The sequence below is a fragment of the Siphateles boraxobius genome, unplaced genomic scaffold, assembly GCF_051911475.1.
Source record: "Siphateles boraxobius isolate OS27281-9 unplaced genomic scaffold, OSU_SipBor_1 5, whole genome shotgun sequence".
NCBI lineage: Eukaryota > Metazoa > Chordata > Actinopteri > Cypriniformes > Leuciscidae > Siphateles > Siphateles boraxobius.
Window position 1 is genome coordinate 28,173,731 of NW_027509141.1, and position 19,542 is coordinate 28,193,272.

The 19,542-nt window shown below is 35.9% G+C and overlaps 1 protein-coding gene and 1 long non-coding RNA gene across 2 annotated transcripts; one reads left to right on the forward strand and one right to left on the reverse strand.

The window, feature by feature from the left end:
- Positions 1-7,373: 7,373 nt before the first annotated feature.
- LOC143711749 (myelin and lymphocyte protein-like) lies at positions 7,374-11,599 on the reverse strand. The gene is made up of 4 exons (XM_077203673.1): positions 11,461-11,599; positions 10,322-10,489; positions 10,016-10,222; positions 7,374-9,693 (listed from the first exon to the last, which is right to left on the reverse strand). Exons 1-4 carry the CDS (start codon positions 11,548-11,550, stop codon positions 9,619-9,621), a joined length of 540 nt encoding a protein of 179 aa, XP_077059788.1. The 5' UTR covers positions 11,551-11,599; the 3' UTR covers positions 7,374-9,618.
- Positions 11,600-18,547: 6,948 nt separating this feature from the next.
- Positions 18,548-19,251, forward strand: LOC143712109 (uncharacterized). Its single transcript, XR_013194997.1, has 2 exons — positions 18,548-18,607; positions 19,131-19,251. It is a non-coding gene; the product is annotated as an uncharacterized LOC143712109 (long non-coding RNA).
- Positions 19,252-19,542: the final 291 nt, after the last annotated feature.

The following is a 19,542-nucleotide window of genomic DNA, read 5'->3' on the forward strand; positions in this document are numbered from 1 at the left end:
ATTATTAAAGGACAACATGACTTTTAATGACGTTTAAATAAAGTGTGTGGTAAAAAAAGCTATTTTTTGCAACTTTGCAAGGTAAATGAACGGTCTGAAAACGGTCAAATTTGATAAATATTTTTCAAGTCAAGAGAGATTTTTTGAATGAAAAAAAAACAGGACCTTGTCCTGTCCCTATGTCCACAAAGACTACGTGTTCAATGAAGTGCAGTACAATAGAGGTGTATGTGCAAGCGATATGGAATAACTTAAAAGCTCATGCAAACAAAGAGAAGACAACTTGTCAGTATAGTCTTTATATCTTCGAAACATTCCTTATGTCATTGGTGTTTTACAGTTTTACGTGATTTATCCATAGATCTGTAGTCATGTGATATGTATTACTGTTTGACTGTTTTCCAGTAGTGCCCATTTCAAACTGCCTGAAGGTACCCAGTGCTTTATTTACTGCATATCATTATGATTCATGATGTCCAGTTCTACTATGTCATATTTATACAGTCTCATGTACAGTATAAGAACATATGAAGTGACTAACTTGCAAAGTCATATGATTTGGCTTGTATGGCACTAGCGACCATAGACCCTTAATCTGAGATTAACTCAGCTGTCAGCACCCATAAAAACTGTGATTATGGGATCTTTCTTCAAGTTTGCTGAAAACAGCAGTAATGAATCATCATCTCATGATCATTAAACAACTTTGAAGTTTGTTAGATTAAGTATTATTCTTCCTGTAGTCAGTGGCTGACGCGGTCATCTCAGACATACACGGCGGCAATGATTGTCACAAACACGCGCTCCATTTTTCATCTCTCATCCGTTTTCTGTTCCAGTTAAAGTGTCCTTATATTATGTGTGTGTTACATAAGTGAACTTCCATCCTGAAACTTGTAGTGAAGCATAGATACAATCCTGTAAAGTATGAGCAGAGGTGGACAAAGTACACAACTTCCTTACTTAAGTGAAAGTACAGATACTACTGGTCAAATATTACTCTGTTACAAGTTGTAAAAACCTATTTTTACTTAAGTAAAAGTACAGAAGTACTCGTTTCTAAAAGTACTTAAGTATCAAAAGTAAATGTCAATGCATTGTTTTATTATTGTATCATTGTTGTATGTAATAGTTACAGTATTATTAATATTTATATTTTAATAATAAATTATTAAAAGTTAGACCATTTTGTCTGTTTAAATGGGGAAAAATCAAAGATAACGTCAGTAGACTATGGAGTGCCGCAAGGATCGGTGTTAGGCCCTCTGCTATTCTCAATATACATGCTGCCACTTGGTAATATTATAAGAAAACATGGAATTAATTTCCACTGTTATGCTGATGACACTCAATTATATATCTCATCACGACCAGATGAAAACACTAACTTATCTAAATTGACAGAGTGTCTAAATGATATAAAATGCTGGATGACGTGTAATTTCCTGCTATTAAATTCAGATAAAACGGAGGTACTTATTGGTCCAAAAAACTACCCACAAAATCCCTTACAATACAACTTTAATTTAGAAGGATGTCCTGTTACTTTATCCACTACAGTAAAAGACCTGGGTGTTATACTAGACCGCAACTTGACTTTCGAAAATCATATTTCATATATTACAAGAACAGCCTTTTTCCACCTTAGAAACATTGCTAAGCTACGTAACATGCTATCTGTTTCTGATGCAGAAAAGTTAGTTCATGCATTCATGACCTCGAGACTAGATTACTGTAATGCTTTATTAGCTGGTTGTCCTGCATCCTCAATAAACAAGCTACAGCTGCTAGAGTTCTTACTAGATCAAGAAAATATGATCATATAACACCTATTTTATCATCTCTACACTGGTTACCTATTAAGTTACGTATCAATTACAAAGTATTCCTACTGACCTATAAAGCCCTAAATGGTTTAGCTCCTGTGTATTTAACAGACCTTCTATCGCCATACAATCCATCGCGCTCTTTAAGATCACTAAATTCGAGGCTTCTGGTCATTCCTAGGATATCTAAATCCACTAAAGGAGGGAGGGCGTTCTCGCATTTAGCTCCTAAACTCTGGAATAGCCTTCCTGATATTGTACGAGACTCAGACTCGCTGTCCCAGTTTAAAACTAGATTAAAGACGCATCTCTTTAACCAAGCATTCACTTAATGCTTAACCTTTGATACTACTGCTGAATCAGTTCGAATGCATTAACATTATGAACATCAGCTATGCTAATTATTTCCCATCTGCCTTTCTGCTGTTATCTCGGGACGCTAGTCCCGAGGTAAATAGCGTTCGTCAGCTCCAGTTTGTATCCAGCCTCTCACGGAGACTTCAGATGCCCCAACGCCTGTGAAGAGACGACTCGACGCCTGTGAAGAGACGACTCAAAGCCGGCGATATGTTATGCCATAAATTAATACATGATTAACTAACTGTATTTTTCTATGTACATTTCCCAAATGCACTTTCTGTAAAGCTGCTTTGAGACAATGTGTATTGTGAAAAGCGCTATACAAATAAATTTGAATTGAAAATTGAATTGAATTATTCCTCTGAAACTATGCCTGCTTACCTACCCTCATATCAATAATCAAATTTATTTCTAGAACACAGTTCCAGTTGAGGGATTGAGATTGAATAATTGCACTCAGTAACGTCCACGATTGTTTCGGACACCCAAATGGCTGTTCTCTCAAATAGTGCCCTATTTAAAGTTGTTTGGCTTTTAGTATGAATATGTTAGCCTTTCTGTTCTCTATCTATAAGCTTATGTGCTCCAAAACAATGACAAATTTTGCATTTAGAAGACCAAACCCAACATTGAAAATGAAAATCAGGTTGATGTCAGAATCCAACGTCAGATTGACATTTATCTCCAACGTTGGACCGACATTGTATTGTGGTTGAAAATGAAAATCGTGTTGACGCCAGAAACCAACATAAGTCGGGTTCTGACATCAACCCGACTTTCATTTTTAACCAAAATGCAACCCATGCAACCAAAATCATCCCCAGACTGACGTTATTTTCTACTCAAGGACCTTGACAGAAATGTTGTGGTGTAAAAATAATTAAATTTGTCTTTAGTTACTTTATAAAGTTAAAGTACAGATACTCAAAAAGTGTACTTCCACCTTTGCGTATGAGCCAAATATGAGGCAAATAGCTCCATTTTTCTTTATATCTTTTGCCTCTGACTGATATACAGGGGCCTAGAGCTTATAAAGGAAAATATTGGTTTAAAACAGAGGGAAAATAGACATTAATATTTCCAAATGGTGGCTTGTTTAATGAAATGGGTCACTTATTTGTGATAATCTCTTTTATGTCACTCATTCAAGAAGAGTGTAGAAGATTTCAATTCTTCACCAGTGGTCTAAAATGACAGAAACTGCAGCTGTACATTCGGGTGGTGGAAGAGGAATCATCTGAGATTCAAATAAACAAAGAGTTGTGTAACTGAGAGGATTTGTGAGAAGATGACCAGCGGAAAGATATTTCACAGATACATTTGATAAGAATAATATTTGCATAATCTCAGACACAGAAAAACTGTCTGAATTTCTGATGGAAAATGTTCTGTTGTGATTGATCTAAATATATATATATATATATATATATATATTTTTTTTTTTTAAATGAACCTCTTATTTTTCATTTTATTTGAGTTCATCTGAACTAAACTCATTGTGATATCACTGAAGCTTTATTCCTGTGTTGAATTTGTTCCTAGCGAAACAACATTGTATAAATACACTGAAACAAATTAGAATAAACAACTAAGAAATCCATGTGTCAAAAGAATAGACTTTATTGTTTCAAACAACAACAGTTGCCAGTTGATCATCTAAAAATCTCACTCAAAACTAATACAGTCTCTTTCAACTTGTTTGTTCAACTTTGCTCAATCAATGGTCGTTTGTATGAGTTATTTTTAGTAGCCATCCTCTTCCTGCTTTTTTGAAGTAGAGGAAAATAACAGGTGCTCATCTTAATCTTTCTAGCATGAACAGTGCACTCCTTCACTTTCACATCTCAACATCAAAATTACTTCCTTATCATTCATTGTTATATTTGGTGCGCAAAGCTATAGAGGGAGACACAGTGCACTCTGATGCCTTTTTTACATTGTAGACTGAGAAATTAAACATGTCCTATAGTTAATAAAAATACACTTTAAGAAATAGAATAAGCAATATTATTTTGATCTAATAAATGCAGCCTTGGTCAAGTCAAGTCACCTTCATTTATATAGCACTTTTAACAATATGGACTGTTTCAAAGCAGCTTTACAGTGATAATAGGAAAGGAAAGTAACAGACATTGTTTTGGCTTTACAGCAGCTCTAGAATAAAGTTATTGTCCAGCTAAAGTTAGTTTTGATTGATTCACTTCCGTTGCAAAGGTAAGATATTAATTTAGGGGCCGCTTACACGACACCGTTCTATAACGCCCTCTGGCCCGTTCATTCGCACAACAACAGTGCCTGGTGGCTCAAGATCGCAGACCTTGAAATAGGTTCCAAGGTACAAGCCTTGAAGAAATTATATATATATATATATATATATATATATATATATATATATATACACTGAACAAAATTATAAACGCAACACTTTTGTTTTTGCCCCCATTTTTCATGAGCTGAACTCAAAGATCTAAGACTTTTTCTATGTACACAAAAGGCCTATTTCTCTCAAATATTGTTCACAAATCTGTCTAAATCTGTGTTAGTGAGCACTTCTCCTTTGCCGAGATAATCCATCCACCTCACAGGTGTGGCATATTTAGATGCTGATTAGACAGCATGATTATTGCACAGGTGTGACTTAGGCTGGCCACAATAAAAGGCCACTCTATAATGTGCTGAGGTACCAGGCGATCTCATTATCATGAGAACCAATCAGAGCTGTTCAACGTGTTTTACAAGTGTTGTTTGAATTTAAACAAGTAAATGTTTTTTTTTTGTTTAGCATATTTCTTAAAAGAGTAACTATTTATTATCAAAGTACTTATAGTATACTTTTTAGAAATATATTAAAAGTATGCTTGTTTTTTTAGCATATTTTCTAAAAGTGTAACTAAGCATATATTTGTTACCAATGTAGGCTACTGATAGTACACTTTTTAGAAATATATTAAAATGCATTTCTATATATTTTTAATGCACTTCAAATAAGCATGGTGGAAATACAAATGTAATATAAATATACTACTTGAATTTCAAGTATATTTTTAATACATTTAATACTACGTCTTTTTCACCTGTGCGGGGTAATATGGTAGGCTAATACTTCCTGGTTCTAGTAAGAACCCTAGCGCAGGGAGGGGCAACTCCGGTCCTCGAGGGCCACTGTCCTGCAGAGTTTAGCTCCAACCCTGACAAAAAATATTTTTTAGTAATCCTGAAAACATTGATTAGCTTCTTCAGGTGTGTTTAATTAGGGTTGGAGCTAAACTCTTCAGGACAGTGGCCCTCGAGGACCGGAGTTGCCCATCCCTGCCCTAGCGGCTGCGTTTTGGACCAGCTGCAGTTTATTTATTAAGCGTGCAGGGCAACCAACCATTAGAGCATTACAATAATCTAGGCTTGATGTCATGAACGCATGAACTAATTGTTCCGCATTTGTCATTGAGAGCAGATGTCGTAATTTAGATATATTTGGAAATGTTGAAATCAATGGAACATGCGGTTTTACAGATACTAGACACGTCAGTTTCAAATGAAAGATTGGTATCACTCAGGAGCACACCCAGGTTCCTAACCGACGACAAAGGTTTGCATTGGTGAGCATTTCAGTGCAGTAGTTTGTATTTAGAGCCTTTAAATATTCAGTATACTGTATAAAATTGACTTGGAGTCCATGAGACCCCAAACAGACATGTTAAATAAGAATTAGATGCTTTGTTTGAACAGAACAAAACAGAAATGCAATTTTTTTTGCATACAAATTTGATGTTTTCATCCTCTGAATATGTTGTAAAACTGTAAAAGGTCCATAGCTCTGTGTATCTTCATTTAGAGCATACACAATATAACATTGACTTGAAGGTTGTCATAATAATAAAAACAAATCTTCCAAAATCAGCATTTTATTTACATTTCTTAATAAAATCTTCTTTCAAAAGATATAATTAAAAAGACTTTTACTGATGCTAATTTATGTTTTTTATAATAAAACTGGCATGATTCTTGTATAGAAAGGCCCCTAAGGCTGAAAAACACGTGTGCTTCTTGCCAACAAATACTGAGGTGAGTCAGAGACCGTTTGCTACCTCTCTATGACTATTTCATGAAACAAATCAAAACTGAATTCCGCCATTACATCTGTGGCACATATTAATATTTCAATGAACAGCCGTGAATGTGTTTTTTGATGTCCAACATTCTTTCCTGTGCTGTTGTAAAATGCAATGAACAGTGTTCCTCTGATTAAAAATATTCATGTACCAGCCAGAATGTTTGATTAAAGCTTGGGACACATCTTGAGCCTTATCCTTGTTGAAGTTCCACTAGATCAACTATTTTTAACCACACGTTGAGGGCTGGGTGACTGAGAATCAGGCTCTGAAGTATCCATGAGATTACAGGGACACTCACACCTTCCAAAGCTATTTTTTTCTTTGTTCATTTACTTTCCCAGCCATTTATGCGTGGTGTCAGTGGAAATGTCAAATTTTTTTGTGAATAGACTTTATTTCTTGTTGAAAATTTTCAAAACTGAGAAATGTAACCAAATACAAAAAATAATTGTTTATTGCATATTATAGACACATTTTAATATACACGACCGCACTTGGAAAAAAAGCTAGTAATAGGATAAATAACCATACATATAAAAAAAATACATAAGCAGCATGAATAATCAACCATTTTTATACAAAAGGCTATACAAGAAAATACATCTCAACATAATGCATTTCAACACCAATGTTCCATATAATAAATCAATGTAAAAAAAAAACAAAAAACTGTCATTGACATCCTGACTAATTAGAAGTGCATCAAATATTTTTTATATACTTAACTTTAAAACAAAGTTTATTATTTTATATTATTTTTCAAAGTTTTATTTATTTATATGTCTCAATCTTGTTAAGTCTGACGTCATTGTTTCCGGGTCCAAAATCCGCCTTTATCAGATGCCAAAAGCAAACAACAAATGGTGCAAATATAGCCTATACAGTGTGCAGTAATACTACTGAAAAATCAGGATCCTAACCTTTATCTCCATACAGAAATCTCAGATGGTCAGACAGTTAGTCAGCTTTTATGAATCATTCAAATATTAAACACCTGTAGTATTCACCATGACTTTTGAAAAGCTTAGTTTAACAAGGTTTGTTTATAAGGGAGGAATTGGAGGCGGGAATCGGCAAACAGACGCAACTTTAATCACAAAATAAACATAAACAACAAAACGAAGGTATAGCAGCAGCCCCACACGGACAACTGTCGCATAACTAAAACAAAACAACGACATAAAGTCCAGGCTTGGGAGGTATTCCAGTGTAAACTGATAACCTCAGCTTTAAATTCCAAAAAGGGAAGTAATTTAGTAGTCAACTTACTCTCTAAACATAAACACAACTTGTTTCAGAGGTATTCACAGCATGATGAGCCTCCGGTGAGCATAACAGATTTCATATAATATTATTAGTTATACTGTAACCTAAATAACATTACATAAACCAATGTTATTTTACTCTAATTTACTTATTTTTTTCTCTTCTCACATCGTAGATGTGCATTCAAAAAGTTTCTGAATGAAAAGGGCCATTGTATTTTTATGATACTGTAAAATGCGGGGGGGGGGGGGGGGGGTTTGTGGAGAAAACAATTCTCATATAATGGTTTCAATGCAGGCAGATCAAGTGCTTAGTGTCCCCAACAAAGCCAGCCAAAAGACAAAGGCGATATTCATATTTTATTATCTAATGCAATGGCATTCATACAATTTTAGTGTGGCTTTTGAGATCTACGAATACATAGAAGTAATCATGTTATAGTATAATGCACCTGGACTCTTGGAGTCTTTTCCCCACCTGTCCTGCCCTCATGAATAAAACATTTTGATACAGTTCCCAGACATCACCTTACAGGGCCCAATTGTTCCCTGTTCAAGACGTGTGTGAACTCACACTCCCTGTGTTATGTTACTCATGCGTCATTCCAAACCCATAAGAACAGGATAAACCAGGTTAAACAGTTTAAACCAGTTCTAGAAAAAAAGAAATTTAAAAGCGAAAAACAGACACACCAAATCCTTAGGAACAGAAAGACACACCAAAATACACAGACTACAAAAAAATAAAAATAAAATAAAAAAAAAACCTTACTGAAATGCTGCGATTACATCTTCATTATACTCTGGTTACTGGGTTTGTTTCCTGTCATAACTTAGGCTATCCATGACCACATTATTTGTGGTCTAACTAAAATGGGTTTAAAATCTCTCGATTTTAGTGTCTTTTTGACCTGTAAGCAACCATGCCGAACACCATATACCTACAAAACATAGGTTCCAAATGGTATGTTGTTTTTTTTGTTTTGTTTTTTGCAGCGATGCCATATAGAATAACTATTTTTGGTTCCCTTTCAGTGAACCATTTTTCATTATTGTAAACATTTTAATCATCAAAATAACCTCTTTTAAAACGAAAAGTAGGGAGCCACTAAAGGGACATGGCGATGGGAAAAAACTGTTGCGAAATGTTTTGCGTTCTCCCGAGATACTTTGCGTTCACATGCGGGAACGATGTTTGAAAGAGAACACAAAAGCACTGAAATAGGGACTCCGCTGGACATGGATGTTAATCCATGAGAGAAACAACCGCGCAGCCATCTTTAGAATTTGTTTTTGTACTTGTATATTTCTATGGCATCAGTGTCGAAGAGTAATTAGCTGGTGAAGTGGATTAACTAATTGTGGAGTCAACAAACTTTTTAATGAGCGTTGTAACGTTTGAAGCGGATGTCATAACAAATGTCAACTGCAAAGTAGACTGCAAAGATTTCAAAATGAGCAGTAGCCTACATTCATAAATCCGTAAGATCTTAACTTCATGCTGTTGGTGTAGCCTACAAACCGGAAGGCAGAACATAAGCGTAGTCCTAAAGCATAAAAGGGGCGGGCTACAGAAGGATCATGCTAAAGACCAAAAACCTTAGAATATGCAAAGTCACTTACAAACAAGGTAATGTTTTTTTGTTTAGTTTTTTTAGAAAATGTACAAATTTTGTTTTATGGTTTGGTGATTCATTCCAGAAGACCCTCCTATTCTTATATTTAAAAATAAAGGGCAATTTGAAACTAGGGACACATGTATCTGGTGACACACCAAGAGATCAGACTCCACAGATCGTTCATAATCTCCTTTATTAAGTCATTCAATTCATCAAACAGTAGTTACAATAATTTATACCTAAGGTGAGATTAGTTTACAAAAAAAGTGGTTTTAAAAAATAGTCTGTATACATTTTATAGAAAACAAGAAGCCTGGACAGTCAATCTATTGTCACATGAATTATTACTGATGCACTATATGACATTTTGTATTAACTTTGCTTAATGAGGCAGACGTATGAATCATATGAGTAAATCAGGGTGTGTGCTGATGCTTTAGAAGGATTTCCATCTGAGGGCTGAGAAAATGGTGTGGATGACATACAGTAAAGTGGTGAAAAAGGAAAACACCTGAAAATAAAGAGACAAATAATCACTATACACTTCAATGGTAAAAATGTAACCTACAGTTGCTTTTTTAACATGGCTTTCATTGGTTTAATCTAATGTAGTCAAATTGATTTAATGTTAAATAAGTTATTTGTTATACACATGAAGCTAGGTTAACCTGAATGAGGTTACAGGTTTAGTACTTTAAATATTCAAGATTATTCAGAACATCAGCTTTGTCATTTTTGTTCACAGATTTCACCAATATCTTCTTACTATATTAGTATTTAACAGGTAAAACAGCTTTAGATTTGGAACTTTGATTTAGGCTAGAGGGACTCACCACGGCAGCTATATCCAGCTTGTAATTAAGTTGGCTTCTTGAAAAATCAAGATTGTTGAGTGAAAGAAGATTAAAAATTTCATTAAAAAAAATGTTTGTAGAATCATTCAAAATGTTGTTTAGAGTTCCATACTGAATGGTTATTAAAGCTAAAAGCACAGAAGCACTGAGATAGAGGAGTGATGCAAATCCATGGTATGCAACATCCTATGGAGAGAAATTTAAGAAAATGTATATTAAAATAGGAAAACGTCTTCATGAGGTGAGAGGAAATAAGAGAGAGAAAGAGAGAGATTATGGACCTACCGCGCTTGCCCAAGAGCTTCTGCTACGATGAGACCCAGTGGCAAAGACTATCAACCAGATGAATGTCATGATGAAACAGAAAATTGTCACAAAAATCACATACGCCTGGGGGTTGTTAGGCTCGAGCTTTGTAGATGCTACTAGACACAACACCAGACCGCCAAAGACCTAAGAGATAAACATAATGAAAAAATTAGCTTCCAGAGTTGTACTTTTTGTAAGAAAATATATTGGTAACACTTTACAATAAGGTTCATTGGTTAACATTAGTTAATGTATTAACTAACATGAACTAACAATGATCAATACATTTGTTACTGTATTAGTTAATCTTTGTTAATGTTAGTTAATAAAAATATAGCTGTTCATTGTTTGTTCATGTTAGTTCATTAACTAATGTTAACAAATACAACCTTTGATTTGAATAATGTATTAGTAAATGTTGGAATTAATATTAACTAAGATTAATAAATGCTGTAGAAGTATTTTTCATTCTTAGTTCATGTTAACTAAGGTAGTTAACAAATGTTAACTAATGAACCTTATTGTAAAGTGTTACCAATATATTAAAATAGATAAAAAATTAGAACTCTCTTTCCCCTGTGAACATCTTTGCTTATGAATTGTTTTAAAACATTTCCTGAAATAGTACATGAATATCAAACAGTAACTATCTAAATTGGATATAAGAGAAAATAATGACATTGAAATAAAATAGAATAAAAAACATTTGGAAATTTATTTGGCCTATTGAATTTTTTTGAAGATTACAGATTTGCTTAGTTTTTATATATGTATTCACTTACAATAATGAACCGAATCATTTTAAATAACTTGGATGTACGTTAACAGTATAGTCTTTAGATTAACAAATTGTATTTTTTGATAATTTAAATAATTGTATACATTTTCTGTTAATATTTGTTTTCTTTTTTAAATGACCGTTAATTAAAATAAATCAGGAGGCTAGATTCTCCAGGATGAATTCTCACAGTGATGGTTGTCAAATAAATACGGTATACTGTAAGAAAAAAAGATTTTTCACTATTTGTTATCAAAAAATAAATTGTTTTGTAAAATCAACTAAGATAATTTATGTAGTTCAGATTAATTAAATTAATTGATTAAAATCAACTCACAAGCTCTACTAGGTAGAAGATGTCGGGAATGGTGCAGAATAAGGCCGCTCCGCTGGGTAGGAAGCCCGCTTGCCCTGTATTGGATGCCATGTTTGTTCTCCTGAGTGTACTCTCTACAAAGGTAAATGAATGTGCAGAAATGCTGAGGATATGCTTATTTATTTAAGAGGCTGACAGGCTGGACAGACCTGTTCATCTTGATGCACTCCATGAAGACCCACCCTGTGCACACCGTTCACCAAGCTGCTGTTTTCTTGCCAGACATTTGTGCTCATTCATTTTTGACATGCAGTGTTGTTGGTTGTTGTCTTTCAAACGACCATGGCAACTTTCTTTATTGTTTTTTGACAGGCCAAAGGCCTACAACAACATACTGTAGATATAACAACAACAACAACAACAATATCTTACTGTATATTCTAATACAACCAATTTATCAATTCATGGTGGTGATCAATAGGCCTTTGCCAATGCAAAATATGGGAACAATAAACTGAGCAAAATTCAATTATTCAAAAAATTAAAGATTTTTATCTCAACATTTGCCACGCTGACAGTCAAGCATCCATGACGAAGACTATTAGCAAAATGAAACATTTAAAAATACGTTGAAACATGTTTCCTAAGAAGTCATCGATCTGGTTCAAGGGTGGTTTAGATTTTGTCAAAGCGTGACTCAAGATTCAGTTTCATAGATTTTTTGAGTGATAAATTAGATATTTCTTACAATATCCAAGTGAGACTTAATTATTTTCCATGTCTTATTTTATTACCGGGTAGTTTTGAAAATTCCAGGCTTTAGATGTTTTATTAAGTTGTAGGCCGATGTATGGTAGGCCTAATAGCGTTTTACGTTTACAACGTCACTAACAACCTGTAAGTGTTGCCTGTAAGCTTTTTTTTAACTGCATATACTATAACGAAACTCAACAATTATACCAAAAAAAAACAAAAAAAAAACTCTTTAATATTTATCAAGCATAAGATGGTTGGGTCGGTCACTTCATAGCGTCTTTTACCTTACACTCCCATCTAGTGTCTGGTGTGGTGATTACAGCACTTGGAGTTGTCACGTGGGTTCTGTTACTGTACTCAGCGCCAGAGCCAGATACATTTTTAAACTTCCCAGTGTTGGTCTTTAGTGAAAAAGTGCAGATACATAAGGACCATTTAGGCTCCTCTGGATGATGCATTATCATGTATACGTAGGCTAATTACCTTGCCAATTCATAATAAGAGCCATGTTTGCTATTGTGCCACCCTGATGTGCAAATTGCTACTCAAAAATGTATCAATCCAACAGCTTTTAAACTACTGATATGTATACAATTTGTTTGAAAGGTTTTTCCATTTTATTCTTAAGACACCATTTTAAATAATTTCTTAGTCTGTTCATTTGTGCGGACACACACAACCTGACATTTTGAGATAACAAGGGGTTTGAGATAACAAAACATAAAATATATATTATTTAAATGTACTAAATGAATGAATAAATGAATTCAAACTAAATATGTTTTATAGATTAAAGTGATGTATGTCATGAATTTATCAAATTATGTTAAAAGGAAATAATGCACTTGGACACGGAAATCATGTGTGTGAGTGTGTGTGTGTGTCTGTCTGTATAATCATGTTTTGTTTTAGAATTGAATTTATTATGTATTAGTATAAGTGCATGGGGAGCATAAGCATTGTAAATGTTAAGATTAACGAAATTTCACAATTACATTTTTATTTGTTTGCAATGTTGTTTTTTTAGACAATCACCTGTCACTCGCAACTCTCCTGAGTCCTGTCCTTGTGAAACCATAGTGAACATTACGTGATACCCTTAACTTAAACTAAGTTTAAGAACACAAAAATACTTAAAAACAACACGGTCTTCCATCAAGGTAACGTTAGCCAGAAATATGTTAACAAAGAACAAACAACATTGGTGTAACTGCATACTACATTCACATGTCAGTGTATTATATACATGTTGTAAATCAATGCATTCATTGACTATAAATTTCCAAAAATCACAGTTACCAGAGTCAGTCTTCCTTATTAGACATTCTCTGGTTCTACTCTCTAACTCCATCGATTTGAATCATCATAGACAGTGTTACGACCCCTTGGCTCAAGGAGTAGCAACATGAATGGCCATACAACATAATCAAATTTGCACAAAGTTGTATTTAATTAGAATAAGTAAACATGACTACATTAAAATAAAAGACAAAATATAAAGATACCCAAACAACAACATCAAGCCTTGGACCGGAGAGGATGAGAGAGTCAGCATGACAACCAAACAGCAAGACCAAGCTCATACTCCCAACAGCTATTCTCCAGCTTCTTATAAGCAGCATGGTTAATCACCGTCAATTCTCCACACCTGTTTCACAGCAATTAACCTGAGGACACAAATAGTGTTACCCAGAGACACCTACTGGACAGAATAAAATACTACACCCCGTGATCCATCACACCTCCCTCCTAAAGACAGAGGCCCTTATACAAAGGTACTCCGTAAACATAATACAGAAAACCACATACAACAAACAGATATAGCACAGAACACAATTTAACCAGATTTAGAAATTAAACAAAATTATTGGTTACACTTACCCTCTCTCCTTCACCACCTACCCCTTATTACTCCATCTCCTAATGCTCTCAGGCGCCTTGAGAGCACGAAGATGAGGTGAAAGATAAAGAGAAGAACCAACAAAAATGTAATCGAGCACTAGTTCAATGGAGCTCGTGACAAGGTATTCGCCATAATATTATCTACCCCTCTAATATGACGAATATCCAAGCTGTAAGACTGCAAGAATAAAGCCCAGCGAATAAGTCGTTGATTTGGACTATGCAAGGACTATAAGAAAGTAAGCGGGTTGTGGTCTGTAAATACTACCAGCGAGGCAGAACCCCCACATACACATCGAAATGTTGTACAGCCCAAATTAATGCCAACAACTCTTTTTCAATGGTTGAATAATTTCTCTGACACAAATTATCCTTCTCAACTCCATCTAACAAAGAACCACTTTCACCCCCTACAGCAAACGCAACAGATTTAATTTCAGCACCTCCGACAGCGACATTTGATCCCGTTGCACGGAACAAATAAGGCTTCAATAGATTTACATGGCACAGCTGAGCCTTCTTCTTCCTATCATGAGTGGAAATCATATAATTTTGTTCAGAAAGTTGTTCAAGCACAGTATAGGGTCCAGAAAATGTTGCAGCAAAAGTGGAACCAGTCATTGGAAGCATCACCAAAACCTGATCTCCAGAATTGAATTCCCTGTTTTCTGCTTTTTGATCAAACCAGGATTTCCTTTTAGATTGTGCCTTACCTAGATTTTCACGGGCTACAGTACCGGCCCAATACAACCTATATCGGAACCCTTTTACGTAAACCAAAAGATTTACAGGTGGTTCAGTTTCCAATAAATCATCACGCAAAAGCGCGAGCGGTCCTCTTACTTTATGTCCAAATACTAGATCATTGGGGCTGAAACCCAAACTTTCTTGAGTGACCTCACGAGCAGCGAGTATCAACCAAGGAAGTCCCTCCTCCCAGTCTTTCATCAACTCAGTACAATACGTTCTCTGTTTTAGTGTTTGATGAAAGTGCTCGAGGGCACCCTGACTCTCAGGATGGTAAGCACTGCTTTTTTGATGATCTACACGCAGCTGTTTTAATATCTGGGCAAACATACGAGATGTGAAATTTGTTCCCCTGTCAGACTGAATAACTAGAGGAATTCCAAATATGGAAATAAATTGAATCAAAGCTTTCACTACAGACTTTGTAGTAATATTTTGCAACGGATACGCAGCAGGGTATCGCGTAGTTTGGCACATCACGGTTGTAGGGTATGGACCAATCAGACACATACTAATTATTCATTATAAACATAGGTTTATGAAACTCCTCACCCAGCCCAAATGAACAAACACAAGGGCAGAAACAGTGTCATTTTACAGGGCATGATAAGGAGATTTTACGACCTCCGAGGAATGTGGCCACATACTCAAGAGAGAGACTATGAAACAGAAACCCTCTTTAAAACAGACTTTGCTGCATTAATCATAGACTAACTGATCTATAAATGAACATGCATAAAACTGTGAAAGAAACAGGGTAAATGGTTTACTGTCTCGTGTACTATTAGGTATATATTATGGTATGTATCCTGGTATACAACCAACTAACGATCAATGTAACCTCACCTGTATAATGCCTCCTACCTAAATAATCCTCATTTAATGACTCACACTTTGATGTACATCACCTTCTTCTAGAATGCAGTGTGGATGTGTTATAGCTATTTGAGCATTAATGAAGGTATAATCATGCTAGGGACAAAGATCCGTAAATCAACTAAGAGCCACTTTCCCTCTCAGACATGTCCCCTTTCTGATTGGTCGAGTTCAACCCTTAGGGGAGGATCTTCTCCAGGCCTTATTAGAGACAGTCCACATGTGACCTCCCTCTCTTAGTTCTTTCATCCAGCCGCAACACTGTTCTGGTGATACTGGGGAGCCCCCTCCCCCTCCACGGGGGCCCCAGGGCCCAGCAGGCCTCGATTCCAACCAGATATGGGCTCAGGCAGGAGAGAGATGACTCTCTCAATAAGAACCAAGGACAATCTCAAGAGTTTTGGAACAAAGTCTCCAACCAACAACGACTCCAATCACCCATCCTTCCGACTTCCTCACTTCTCCTGGGTGCTCGGCGTGGCCTCAACAGAGTCCCAGGCCTTGCCCAAACCAGCCATGCGTTCCTGGAGAAAGAGAACGCTCAACCAACTTCCACTTGACACTGCCGGAACCATCAACAACTTCAATTTTCAACAACTTCAAGAATTGTTCCCATTACAAATGCAAGTATTCAATTCAATGAAATGTGAAAATGAAATTCTGATGGTTCTTCTCATAGACCCTCTTCCGGTTTCCAATTTCATCCTATCACTAACCTATTTATGTATTCATGTGTGTATGTTGTTTAGTTTATTTATATTCATATAAATATCTATATTTAGTTAATAAAACTTGTACATAATATGTATTTGGTTCTGTTTTGTTTGCAATACAAGTCACTTTACGATCACGGTTTTTGCTACTGGCTCAAAGTACTGTACAGGCGAAGAAATAATTATTCTTCTGTGGCCATGGAAGATACCCTTTTCTTAGAATAAATTAATAATCAAAAGAGTTCGTTGGAAGAACTAATTAATTGATTGTAATATTAATTCAGCCACATCAAGTTAATCCAATTAACTGACCCAAATATTTATAATTAATATTAACAAGATATTATTTATTATTAATATTTCCAAAAAGCTGAGTTCCTTACACAGTCAATATATTGATGGAACCATTTTTAGAAGGAGGTAATGGCCCCACACAATAAATAGTAAGATGCTCAAAGGGATATTTCACCACAGGTATAGGATACAACGGAGCAGGAGAGATCACTTCGTTCGGCTTTCCGACCAACTGACAGACATGACAAGTTTTTATAAAAGCAGCCACGTCTCTCTTTAATCGAGGGCCAAAAGAAATAACGCATCACGCTGTGATAGGTTTTCTTCACTCCAAAATGACCAGCTATGTCACCGTGAGCAGTTCTCAAAATTAACTCCCGTAATCCCTTTGGTATCACTATTTGAAACACCGGTTCACCCAGAATCTTATCATAATACGGCATCCATTTACGATGGAATAATCCATTCTGTGTGAAATATCCACTAGCCAAACTTTTCATCTCATATTCTGTTTTAACAGATTCAAACAGTGTTTTTAGCTGCGCATCATTTTTTTGCTCTACAATCAAATCCTGCCGGGAAATCGATGGAACAAGCAAAGACAAATTCTCAGAAAGATCATTAGAAGATTCCTCTAGGCCTTCATACTCATCCATATCATTGTTGTTACTCATCGCTCGTGTTATGGCACAGGAACAGAAAACTTCAGGCAGTTCTTGCACACATTTGTCTGATTCCACCGAGCAGACCGGAGTGGTTTTAACAACGGGAAACACTTCCGTACCCCATATTTTACTCCCAGCCAAATTATTTCCCAAAATCAAATCCACCCCCTCGATAGGCAAAACTGACCTTAATGCAATTTCTACCTCTCCTTTCACAACCTCAGAATCTAGCTAAACTCGATGCAGAGGAGCCGAAAATATGTCTAATCCTATACCTTGAATTAGAACGCTTTTACCCGTACTTGTTTCAGAAGAAAACGGCAGTTTCGAATCCAATAAGAAAGATTCAGAAGATCCCGTGTCACGTAATATCTTAACAGGTACCTTCATCAAATCTTTCAAAGACACAGTCCCCATAGTTATGAACGGTTCGTATCCTGCTTGCAAAAGATCCTTATTCCTTCAGTCTTTACTTCTCCTACATCTGATTTTAAACTCATTCCGGTAGTAGACACGAGACCAACGGCTTTTGGAACCACGGACTTGAACTTATTTCTTAATATAGGGCACTCTTTTTTCCAATGACCCTTTTCCAAACAATACCTGCAACTCGAATCTGGATCCACTTTTCTAGCATGCTCTGATTTGTTTGGACTCATCCTCACTGTACTTGCGCTGTTATTTGGCTTTTTATACAAATAATCACCGGCACTTTTATGAATTAGTACATATTCGTCCGCAAGAATGGCAGCCTCAGCAGCCGTTGTCACCTAATGTTCATTTACATACATTGCGACACGCTCTGGGATAATGTTTTTAAACTGCTCCAAAACTATTAGATTAGAAAGCTCTTCAAATGTACTAACACACAATGATGTACGCCAACGATTAAAAAGACTTGCCAATTCCCTTGCCACTTCAACGTGTGTTCTACACTCGTCTTTTTTCCATCCCCTAAAACGTTGCTGATACGCTTCAGGGACAAGTTCATATGCTTTTAACACAGCCTCTTTTACTACCTTATAGTTCTTTCGGTGTTCAGAAGAAAGTGAGATGAAGGCTTCTTGAGCTTTACCTTCCAAAACACTGTGTAGTAAGAGTGTTAGAAAGGCCATCAGCATATGCGCATGCGCTACTTTCAGTCAGCCATCAGCAGCCGAGAGAGTGTAAGATGCGAGCTGGACTGTGTGTGAAAGTGTGCGTCAATAAACTAATGTAAGTTGATTGTTTGCTGAGAATATGATATAATGGTTGTTAAGGACCTGTAAAGTCTTGATACAATGTCATCTGTTCATCAGTGATGTGCATTCATCGGAGATGAAGCCATTTATCGATAGCTGTCGAGCACACGTGAATGTGCTGATTATGTTCGACATTAATCGCAATTTACAGTGTTTATATTGCACCCAGTGTTTGATATGTATGTATGTGTGACCATCGCATTACTAGCCTCTTGTTATTTCGAGTTTGAGAGCGCGATGTTTCTGATTATGTGCCTTTCATTTAGATTACCTCAGGATTAGTTTCGGTTTCGGATGTTTTTCTATTTCTCGCCACTGGGTGTCGGTGTTGTTTAATAATAATTATGTGTTGCTTTTATATTATTTCCTTTATTGATTCTAGCATTGAACTTGAGAGTTTCTTTATTTGAGAGATATGTATGTTTATGGAAATTATTTCTGTGTGATGGTAATCAAGACATATTGTTAATATATATCTTTATTTCTTTCCTTTGTAGACCACACACACCTATATACATACACATCCACCTACAAATCACCCTGTTAAGCAATACATTCTGTGTACCGCTGTGTTGTGAACAGTTAAGACTGGAACAATAAACCTCCTTTTGGATTGAACTGATCTGAATACAGTGTGTTCTGACCGACACCCCATTGAGGAAGTTAGATCCGAGCTATTACCTAATACAGTCCACTTTTTGAAGCTCTACTATCGAATATTTGGTCCTTCGAGCCGGATCTGGCATTTCTCATGGACAAAGAATTGATCAGTATCAATATGCAACCTGAAGAAGCACATGCACAGAAGGTAAGACCCAAACGTCTGGTCCATCCTCCTGCTTATCTTAAAGACTTTGACCTTACAGCTGTGCGTCATAGCAACCAGTCAGCTGGTATCACCTCACACAA